Here is an 11,593-nt window from a genome sequence, read left to right on the forward strand (position 1 = left end):
TACTAACAAGCCACCTTATCTCTATATAGGGAGTTGATCTTTATTTGGAGTAAACTACAGCTTAAATCTAATCCATCAAAGCAAGTATTTGTAGATCAATGCTACCACCTTCTAAGGATAGCTACAAACATAAGGGTTATTTTCCCTTTCATGAAAGTTATTAAAGATGAAGTAAGTAATGGTATTTTATTTCTTTACGCATGTTTTTAAATACCCAAGAACCTTACTTCTGCAATTAATACTTTATTGTATAAGGAGTACAGATGCATAATTGAACATTTAATTTAAATTTCAGGAAACAATATATAGACATTATTTATCCAAATCACCTTTAGCTGTGCGCATCTGACACTGTTTGAACCAGTGCAAACATAATGCTTAACCATGGTTAGTGCTAACCACTGTTTGTTGACTTAATCCTTATTAAGTCCAAAACATACTGTTAAATCATGTTTTAGTTTGCAAAGCTATGCCCTGCTCCCAGAGAGGCTTGCCAGCTTGCACGTAGAGAGGCTAGGAAACTGTCTTGACCATGGTTAAGCATTGGGGCTGTTCACATGACATATCAGTCCACCATGGGTTAACTCACAGAGAAGTGGGTGTTTTTTTTGCCATTTTGAATATGCAACCCCCACTTGGGGGTTGTGTTGTGCAAACCCAGCAAGCGTGCATTATGCGAATGATAAACAACCCTCACATAACCCACGCTCTCTGGGCTTGCACAACATGACAACCCCCAAGCAGGGTTTGCATATTTAATTTGGTGCCTGTGGGTGCTGAAACTCGTTGTGGGCTAAATAACCTATGACAAACTACAGTATCTGCAGGTGCTAGGTTGGCTATGCAACCCCCACTCATGGGTTGTCATGTCATTAAATAACCCACGATAAACTGCGGCATGTTGTCCGAACCCAGTCATTATGGCTACACTGAGCAAACCATGGTTAATGCAAGCTGGTTTATAAATCTACTTCAAATCATTGTTTCATATCCTGTTTAGTAGTCAATTCTTAACTGTGGTTCTGGTATTCAGATGTTTTCCTTAACTTTAATTAAGCCTTAACCATGGTTTGTTGTACTTACGTCTGCATAGGGCCATAAGGGAAAATCAGGTTTTAGAAGCATCTTTGAAGCTGCTTTTACTGCATCCAGTGATTCTATCTGAACGCTGCCTCTGCGATTAAAAGAGCTCCTTCCGTCCATGGAAGGCCTTTATCCAGTAAAGCAGCTTGTGGCCCTCCATTTGTTTTGGCCTACAACACCTCTCAGCCCTAGCCAGCATTGCCTCAGTAAAGAGACTCATCAGAAAAGAGATCCTGTTGATGGAAGGAGGGGAGGTGACTTTGTTGATTCTCCCCTCCCCCTTCAGCCCTCAGCACTACTTCCCACACTGATCTGGAGGGTCTCTTAACCCTCTTGGATCAGAGGACATAAGGGGCTGAAGAGGGCATCAGCAAAAGTCACCTCCCCCTTTCACCAGCAGGAGTGAAGTCTAGATCTACGCTAACATGTTTACTTTTTTGTATGTATATACATTGCATTAATTAGTGATGAATACATATTTTAAACAACTTTTTCCTGCAGTGTTTGTCAGATTGCAGTAAAGCATTACTTGAAAAAATAGAAGCTTATTCCCTGTTTGAATGCACCATAATGTGAGGATCCCCTCAGTAAGGTGCATAAACTATATTTGCATCTGAAGATGGAGCATTCCGCTGTGGAGGAGACTTCTCTGCCTTCTCCCCCCCCCCCAATTCATTACTATGGAAGTACAAAGAGAAAGTTTGACTTTTCCAAAACATACAGAGCCCCTCTTTTTAGATGGACAAAGATGAAATTACAGGAACAGCCAACTTGGCACTTTCATATTCATCTTTATCATCATTGTATATATAGGAAGAGGGGTTATACAAAGTCAGCCCATTGATCTGTCATGCTCAGTATTGTCTGCAATGCCTGGCAGCCATCTCTCCACGGTTTCGAACAGGAGTTTTTTCAAGCCCTACCTGGAGATGCCAGGGATTGAACCTGGGAATTTTTAAATGTAAAGGATGTGTTTGGAATTGACCTATAACCCTTCTCCAGGTGTCTAGTGACTGATTAAGGAAGAGTTGCAGGAGGATCTCAGTAAATTGAATTGTCTTTAAGTTTTGGATTTAAAAATGTATTGGCAGGATATACCGTGTCACTACTTTCTTTCCCATAGGTTGGCAAGGAAGGTCTGCAGATTTGTGTTGAGATATGTGGAAGTGCTCTCCAGCTGGATCTCCGTGATGATCCAAAAATGAAGTGTCTGATTTACAAAACCATTGCTCATTTTTTGCCAAATGACTTGGAGATTGTCAGAACATGTGCTCTTTCTACCTTTTTTCTTGAGCGCACCTTGGAGTCCTATCACACTGTTGAACATTTATATAAATGTGCAGATGAGGAATACAATGAACAAACCAGTTCTGTTCAGAATCGTGTTCGTTTTGAGTTGCTTCCGATTTTGAAAAAGGGGTTATTTTTTGATCCTGAGTTCTGGAATTTCTTGATGATCAAGCAGAACTGTTTAGCTCTGCTAAGAGACAAAGCATCAGTTGACTTGCGTGAAAGTACACTAGAGCATTCTTCTGCAAATACTCCGAAGACACGTCGAGCATTGCGTGGTGATCAAGCCTGTGTATCTGATGTAAACAATGGAGAACTAGACCATGAAGATCCTTCTGGAGCACAGTTGAAATGTCATGGTAATTCCAAAAAGAACCATGTAGTTCTTGGTTCATCTAAAGTTGATCACAGTGTCCCAAGACATCGTTGTGTGTTGTGTAACAGGGAATTCCTTGGTGGTCACATTGTGAGGCATGCACAGGCTCATCAGAAAAAGGGTAGTTTTTCATGTGTAATGTGTCGCAGAAAATTCAGGCAAAAAGGAATAATGCTTAAGCACTTAAAGAATCACATCAAGAAGATGACAAGGCATCACCTTGCTGCTGCTTGTCATGATCAGGAAACCCCTGATGTAAATGAAATAAATTGTTCTGGTGCAGATGTCTCTCTTGAAAATGGGAACGTGGAGACCTCTAAAGAAAACGAAGTAGAGGTAGTCATTCCAAGTACTGATGAGGAGATGCAGACTTCTGAACTCACATTGGATGTGACTGAAAATCACGTTAGTTACCAAGATAACGTTATTGAAAATGGTAGTTGTGGCAACTGTTCCAATAACACGCCCGAACCAGACATTACAGAAAGATTGCCAGAAAGTGATAGCAGCTTGAATAAAGAGGTACTTCATAAAGTAAATGGTGTGTTATGCCCTCAAAATGACTTGGACATTATGGACCAAGCAGGCAACTTCAAGTGTCCTGCTAATGGCTGTATTCGAGTCTTTAAAAAGATACGGTTTCTGAATAAACATGCGAGGAAAGCTCATCCCACTGATCTGAAGGTGCAAGAGCACATAATGAAGTGGAACAAAGGAAAATGTCGGTTTTGTCAGAGAAAATTTTTAGATTCTCAACATTTTATTGATCATCTAAAGCAACATGTTTATCCAAATGTATATTTTTGTTTACATTTTAACTGTAACCAGAAATTTAAGCTATCCACTGAGCTTGCAGAACATATAAAAAGTCACAGTGAGTTTAAAGCTCAGTGTAACTTTACGGAGTGCTGCAAGCTTTTTGACGACCTTTCAGTGCTGTATGACCATGAGGCTCAACATTATTCAAACAAAATGGATTCTCCTGAAGAAGTCAGTGAAAATAATTCTTCAGATACTGTTTTGGAATCCCAGTGTAGCATCCAAGAAAAAGGAAGTAGTAGCAGTGAAAAGGAGACTGCAATAGATTTGCCAATTCCAACTTGGAAAGCGAGGAAAGATTCTACAGAACCAAAGACTTACATCCAGAGTGAGAAAAAAACAAATAGTCTAATTCAGAATGGGAATGAAAATGCATGTGAAGGTGCTGATACGGTTGTGAACTTGATAGACCAAAAGATACCTGCGGTAGAGCCAAATTCAGAGAACTGTAAAGTTAGTGACCAACTAGTCAATGGGCATGGTGAACTGGAACAGACTTCTTCAGCTTTACTAGATGCTGATTTGGAAAGAGTGACTGACAGTACAAGGACAGAAAATGGATCCATTCTACCTGTTTTACAGAACTGTACTGATATATCACCAAACAGTCATGCTACAATCTCTCAGTCACCTTCCAAACCAAATCAGATCACAGAAAATACGTCATATGGCTTAATTTTAACCAAGCCTTATGTTAGACCATTGCCTCCAAGTTACCTTGATGAACGATACATTAGCATGCCAAAACGAAGAAAAACTTTGACTGACAAAGTAGATACCCATTCAGAGCAAGATAAAACCTGTAGCAAATCAGAGAGATTAAGATGCAGCAAATGCTTGACCACCTACTGTAATTCAGAAGCACTTCAGCTTCACCTTACACAAAAGAAGTGTCGGACACTCTTTGGATTCGATTCAGATGATGAAAGTAAGTCTTGTAATATTACTAGGTTCGTGCACATATTTTAAAGATATTAGACAAGAGATCATCCAAATAGTCTACTGTCAGACAAAGGTTGTCTGTCAGACAAATACAGCAAATACATTCAAGGGCAAAAGTATCCAAAAGGGCAGGGTAGACCAATGCAATAAAGATCTAATATGTGGAATGGTACTGAATTGTTGCTTGTCAGTTTGCTTCAGGAATGACACTTGAGGCTTGGCACAGAACTAAGTGTACACTTTAATATAGCTTTGAACTATTATTGCCACCATGGACTGTGAAATGTTGGAGAAATTATTGTGTGACCAGGCAGATTTAGAAGCCACTCTCCAGTGGTTCCATTCCTCCAGAGAAGAATGGCTAACTGACAGTCTTCAATTTGAGATATTCCATACAGCAGGAGTGGGCAACTTGTGGGTCAAAGCATCTGGAGGTCCACAACTCTCATCAGCCCTATCCAGTGTAGCCAGTGGTAAGGGCTGATGGGAATTGTAGGCCAAATCATCTGGAGCGTCACAAGCTGCCCATCCTTGCCATGCAGGGTGATTTGCAGAGGCCTATATTTTTTAATTGTTTGCACTTCATTCTGGATTTTCTGTCTATAATTGATTAAAACTGAACTATCATATGACTGAAGTAATGGTGGCTGGCTGGCCGGCCAGCTGGCCTTATGACCTAGAAAGATTGCACTCATTTGCTGAGTTCTGCCAACTTAGAAACCCAAGCGTGCAATCTTGGAAGTTGCTTTTCAGTCTTGTACTGTGCCTGAATAATCAAGCATCTGTGAAGGCTAAGACCACTTCCTACAAATATCATGTAAGGTTAGAACACTTCAGATTTAGTTCTAATAAGTATTATTCATGCCTTTAACTGTGAGTCTTCAGTATTGTGCACAGGGGTATCCTGCTGTACCCATTTGAAGCAATAGTTGGTACAGAATGCGTTGCCCCTTCTCCTGGCAAGTTCATGACTGCAAATATATTGTATCAGGGCTTCAGCATTGGCTGCCTTGAGGACACAGGCTACCTCAGTTCAAAATGATGGTTTTATCTGTACAAAATTCAACAGATTGGGGCTACATTCCTTCTTTTCTATGTCTCATCATTTTCTATAGACAGCTAAAAATCACTCGGGAAGGGTGTCCTTCATGTATGAAGCCTGAGGATAAGTTACCTATATACTTTTTTTAAACAAAGATTTCTCACCAAGAGGGCATGGCATTGTAAGACTACTTCCATGTTTACTTTATTCTTATGCACCCATACATATTAAATGAGAAGAACAGGTACACATATACATGTATGTGTAAGTGCATACTTAAACAAGCAAGTGTGGAAGAACTAAAATGAACATGTAAACTCCCATTTGTATGTTTCAGAAACAGTGCAAGCATTATATGGTGGGAATGAATAGGGAGTTTGGCTGAATTACTTTTATTATTTTTTCTAAACGTTTCTATGTTCTCTGAACTGCCATTTATCTCAGTCCACTTTAATCTTGTTCAGGAAAGAAACCAATTATTGAAAATAGCTTTCTGATTTGGACTGTGATATAGCCAAGCAAGTTAGTTGGCATGCTTTTTTAAGACTGTGGTTCAGATTTGTTAAATAACAACTGCAGTGTAGAAAAGGTTTCTAGAATACTAACCAACATAATCTCTTTTTACAGGTGCCTGATCAAATGTTGCAAGAAGACTTCTCAGTTTGAGGAATGTTGTGATGGAACACTACAATATTCTGCATCAGTTTGCTTTTCTCTTGTTGGCCTTAATTATAAAGAAGTCTGAAATTGCTAAAGAAAATCTGACCTGGCTCAGAGTTGAAGCACACGTGGGTCAGAACTACATGACAGTAGGAGCTGTGCAGAATTTGAATCCAGAAAAACTGTGTTAAAGCCCCCAAAGTACCAGTTATCTAGAAGCCACAAGGTCCCACATGAAGTCCCAGCGTGAGTAAGTTCAAAGTGCAGCAACGTCCCGCGTGACTCTCATGCTGAGTGGTAACTATTGCGCTAGAGAGAAATGCAAGTGGTAGATACCTCTTTCTGGTTGTTCATTTTCAAAGGAAGCCTGTCTACATTATAACAGCTAGTTTGAGTCATTATATTAAATGTCACTGTGCATAAAAATTTGGTCAATTAAAAGTTGATCTGTTTGTAGAAGTTGATTATTCTTAGCATTGGTGTACCTTGTACTTTGGAAACAGAACAGATGAATGTAACAAAAGATTACAACTGGACAGTGTGTCTCCTTGGTAAAGGTTTTAAGGCATGCAATAAGGGTGGAAGCATGTCAATCTGATATTTCTGAACACAAGTAATTAAACTACATTCAAATGCACCAAAATTCATTTTTTTCAGTATTTGACTCATGGAGGACATCTAGAAACAATGCAGGCACAATGTGAACTAACAAATTAATGCAGCTACAGTATTTGGTATTCAGCATGCAGTTTGAGGCTCTCCAGTAAATGCGCATGATGTGAAGGCAGCTGCACTTGTGATGGAGTATAAAACTTCTTTTTAATTATAATAATTCTTGGGCAGTTGATAGTGGTGATACTTTTTTTAAAGGCCAGTTTCCTCTATAACGTGTTAAAGGAAAGAGGGTCCCACAAGATGCAAAGTTGACTGTTGGATACCAAGAATAAAAAGTACCTGGCAAAAAAAAAAATTCCCATATTGTATCAATATAGGAAGATAATAGTGGATTTTCATTATGAAACGATTGCTTTTTGTTCTAAAAGATTCTTATGAAATCTGTTGCTTCACAAAATTCAGTGATAAAGATAAATTCTAGAACACTAATTTCTCTAGCCAACTGAATGCCTGTAAGAACGACTTGCACTGTGCCTTGACAGGTGAAGCTTTAACCCCCTCCTGACATAGTATATATAAAGACAGCATGGAAATCCGTAAAGGCCCAAGTGAATTTTCTCTTGAGAAGAAATCGGTGTACAATTTTTTCATTGCCATGAATAGTAAACATGTTAAGAACCTTTTTTTTTGCAGGTCAGAGGTTTGGATACATTCATTAGGTTGGAGTTGTATATTTTAAAAATTGAATGGTGGTATTATGTGAGCTGTTAACACAAGTTTTGACATAATGCAATCCTATACATGTCTACTCAGAAGTAAATCACATTGTGTTCAGCGTGGCTTACTCCCAGGTAATAGGCATAGGGTTGCAGCCTTAAACTTGTTTGGTCTTTCTCATTCTTTTGAAACCAGGTAGTTACTTTTCTTTCTTCTCATTTGTAGAGAGCAAGGTAGTGTGAGTGTTTTCCATTTATAAAAGCAAACTCCATCACCAGCTGTACTTAAAGAAATAGCTATAGAACTTTGATCACAGATGTGTTTGCAATACATTCAAACAATATTTTAAACCACTCAATGTCTTAGACACCAAAGGACACTTCTAATAATCCTGCACATTTGAGGTCATGGTCAAAGTATTAGAATTCAGCACCAGAATAACCCAAATTATAACAAGAAAAGCAGATTTCTTTGACTTGTATAAATCATGCAAATTTGAATAATTTATCTATCTTTGCATGGAGAGAACTCTCAAACACAAAATTGCACAAACATGGTACTTGGTTTCCTTTTTTACCACTGGGGTCATTACAGATCCAAAATAACATTTTCTGTATATTTGTACCCCTGTAATTCAAGCAAGCATTCTTAATAAAAAAATCATATTTTATATTTGGGAGTCATTGCAAAATCTTAATCTATAACTGATTTAATTGGAATCTACTTGGTACCATTATCAGACGAGGAAAGAGCTTTTTCCCAGCCTAGAAGTAATGAAAGTAGATGTTCTGATAAATGGCACATGTGCTTTTTCAGTGCTTTAAGATATCTGTTCATTAAATTCAACTGGGTTTCTGTCTTAATTAAACTCTGTTCTCAATTTTCAGTAGTATTCATATTCAGTAGTATTCATATATACCTTGATACTCTATGAGTTTTGGCCACTTTTAGTTATGTTTCATTGCGTGATCTACATTTGGGTGGAAGAATATTAATCCTTTGTTTGAAAACCTGGAAGTCTGCTTCAGTGGAATCGCATTTGTATACGAGTATTGGTGAGATAAAAACACAAAAACAACATTATTAGTGGGTGGTATCCAACTAGCATGCTCCCCTGATGGAAACATATGTATCAGCAAAATAGATTCCCACTGCAGCATCCCATGATCCTCCAAATCTGCTTGTGAAGGTTGTGGGATCCGCCAAAGCAGATGTGTGTGTGTGGGGGGATGCACAGGAAGCTGCAGCGGGGAGGAGAGGAAGGTAAAGTTCTGTTGTACAAATAGAAGTTTACTTGTGCAACTTTGGATATGCTTTTCTGGTACTTATGCACTATATAATCAAGCTGTTTTAAAACACAACTGGGTTCTACCGTGCATTTTATTCTGGTTTGTGTGGATACTGTAGCTGTGATCATCATTTTAATCTGCTCTGAGCTGGGTTTTCTGGGTGTGACCATCAGCGCTGCCCACCTTTTCAGTTTGAAATTGTGTGCATACACTTCTGACTCCTGTGTATCACCATCTGTTGGGCATCTAAAATCTGGGCTGCAGTTATAAGGCCTTCCTCAGGAATAAGTTGTGTTTAAAGCTGAATTATTTTCCAAAGTGTGTAAGACTAGTCATAAATTAGCAGTAGGTAACATTTTGTAAAAATAAAAAAAGGAAAAGGTTATCTTGCTATAAAATTATCACTATTTCCCATTTGGTTTGGTTGGCCTGTTGACTCAAACAGATTTAAGAGAAAGCTTTTAAATGAATATAATCTTAAGTTATATTATCTGATCTGATGTGCTATGCTATCACACGAGTGCTTATGATAAATTATATTAATGACTTCACTGTTGGGACATAACAAAATATGATACTGTTTGCATTACAAAAAGGATGGAACTGTTTTGCTGGCACACAGGTACAAATGTCTGGGTTTTCAGACGCCCTAACATGGGTTTGCAATTCTTGATTTCAAAACATTCTCAATCTATTGATTTTAAATATTAAAGTTAATGTTACATTTCCCAGAAATTGAATAGACTAGCAAGCCAGTTACTAAGGCCATGGGCCAGTCCTAATGCCATGATGCTGCAGCTCTCACTCTACAGGAAAACTGGCTGGCTCTGTCCCTCCTTATTGGTATCTTGAGGTTTTGTTGGCTGTTATGATAGGATGCTGGGACTGGAGACGAGTCATATGGGTGACTTCTAGTTGACTATCTGTTTGCCCCTACTAATGTATGGGCTGTCCCAGGAAATAATTGGAGTCATCCTTCTCGCTAACATGGAACTGGCTTTGGGACTGTGAAGGCTGAAGCCACCAGGAGCATAGGGGTGTTTTTTTCCTTCCCCCCACCGTCCCACCTTGGTGGTCGAGTTTGGACTTCCCGGGTTCAAATTTTTGGCCCAAGGATTGCTGTAGGAATAGCTATTTGCACACTCACATACCAGTTTTTGAGATATGAATGCTGTCACAACCAGGCATTTGTTCACATTTTTTAAGTGTGTGTGTGTGCTTAAAGCTATATACATGGCTTGAGTCTAAATTTTTCAGTCTCTGAGCTAGGATAACAAAGTTTTAAAATTTCACTGAGTTCTTATGTGGGGGATGTGTGACCCTCCAGATATTAGTCAACTGCAACTTCCATTAGCCCTAGCCAGCATAGCCAGTGGTAAGGGCTGATGGGAGTTACAGTCCAACAACATCTGGAGGTCCACACATTCCCTATCCCGGCTTTATGGGATGATTTCCCACCTTCTGCCCCTCTGCAGTGCTGTGTTTCTCAAGCAGCGCCCCCCCCCCCCCGACAGCATTGTGTCATACCTGTCACTGTGCAGTGCTTCGTTTACCCAGTTGGAAATATGCTGAGACAGGTGTTGGTCTTTTTTCTCTCTGTTCTTTGCCCTAAGACCACAATAGTGCTGCTACTGAACTCATGGCTCTTCTAGTCTTAAGGAGTAAAGCCTAGAAGACAGCACAGTTTCCATAGTGCGGCACCATGTTTTGCCAGCTGGGAAACTGGTGGTGGCAACATGAGCAATTTCCACCCATCCCAGATGGGTAGACACATAGCATATTGCATGACTGACTTAATCTTTTCTATTTGAATGCCTAATGTCTAAATATGGCATGATATGGAAAAACTGCACTGTTTCAAGCATCTGTTCAATCTGATCCCAGCTACATATCCAATTATCAAAGTTTTTTTTTAGTTTTAAGATAACCCTTAGTGCCTAAAATGGATCCTGCACTACCCCACCTGCTAGTGTTTTGAGTCATAGTCTTTGTAGGATTTGAAAGACTTTTAAAAAGGATGTTCACAAACTTACGTTATTATATACAATTGGTTCACAGTAAAGGTCATGAAAAAATCAAGTATTGCTCTGTGGGTAAACTGCCTCTACAATTAGTTTTGTAGAACAAGTTGGCTATCTGTGGGAAAGGTCACTGGTACTTTGGTTTAGCCATATTCACTAAACATCTAGAAATTGTATAGTTTGGATCATGTTTAACAAGAAGAGTTCACCCAAACTCCTTGTTTAATACCAAGGGGTAGGATGAAATTCTTAAAGGGGTGTTTTTTTTAATTTATTTTGTACTGTACAACACTTTGATTAAATGCAGTGTGTGCATTTTGGGACTCTTAAGTTTAATTTGTAAAAGCTATTACAGGTTCAGCAAGTAAGGAAATTTGTGCTTCCTTCTTGAATGTTAAATTATTTTATTTTGCATTTTATATGAGTAGAAATTAAAACTGAGCCATCAAACTGCAATAAATCAACAGTAGTATTTCATTTTAAACTTTTTGTATTGTAAATAGAATTGTTCAATAAAATATTGTCTGTTACTAAATATGATTTTATGGTGTCTGGGATTCTACCTAGGAAATACTTGACTACATTAGTTACCTTATTGCTAGACAATAGTTGCATCACATTGTATTTTATATAGCATCCATACAAAACAAACATTGCTTAAAGTACAGTAAAGGTGTTCTAACATACCAGGTGACGATGAAAAATGGTGACAATAATGAAGGGGCTGTAGAGGAATCCT

The 11,593-nt window shown here is 38.7% G+C and overlaps 1 protein-coding gene across 2 annotated transcripts in view; it reads left to right on the top strand.

The window, feature by feature from the left end:
* ZNF654 (zinc finger protein 654) overlaps positions 1 to 11,389 on the top strand; it is a 30,847-nt gene extending 19,458 nt beyond the window's left edge. Inside the window, exons 7-9 of one of the 2 annotated variants that reach the window (XM_084843387.1) lie at positions 30 to 171; positions 2,207 to 4,496; positions 6,180 to 11,389. In XM_084843387.1, coding sequence (XP_084699513.1) covers positions 30 to 171; positions 2,207 to 4,496; positions 6,180 to 6,187 — 2,440 coding nt within the window. In that variant the 3' untranslated portion in view covers positions 6,188 to 11,389. Of the gene's footprint in view, positions 1 to 29; positions 172 to 2,206; positions 4,627 to 6,179 lie in introns of those variants that run through there. The other variant, XM_084843386.1, reaches the window with a different exon arrangement.
* Positions 11,390 to 11,593: the final 204 nt, after the last annotated feature.

This window comes from Heloderma suspectum, chromosome 3, assembly GCF_057233095.1.
Source record: "Heloderma suspectum isolate Gila_16-S chromosome 3, 16-S_ref, whole genome shotgun sequence".
Classification (NCBI taxonomy): domain Eukaryota; kingdom Metazoa; phylum Chordata; class Lepidosauria; order Squamata; family Helodermatidae; genus Heloderma; species Heloderma suspectum.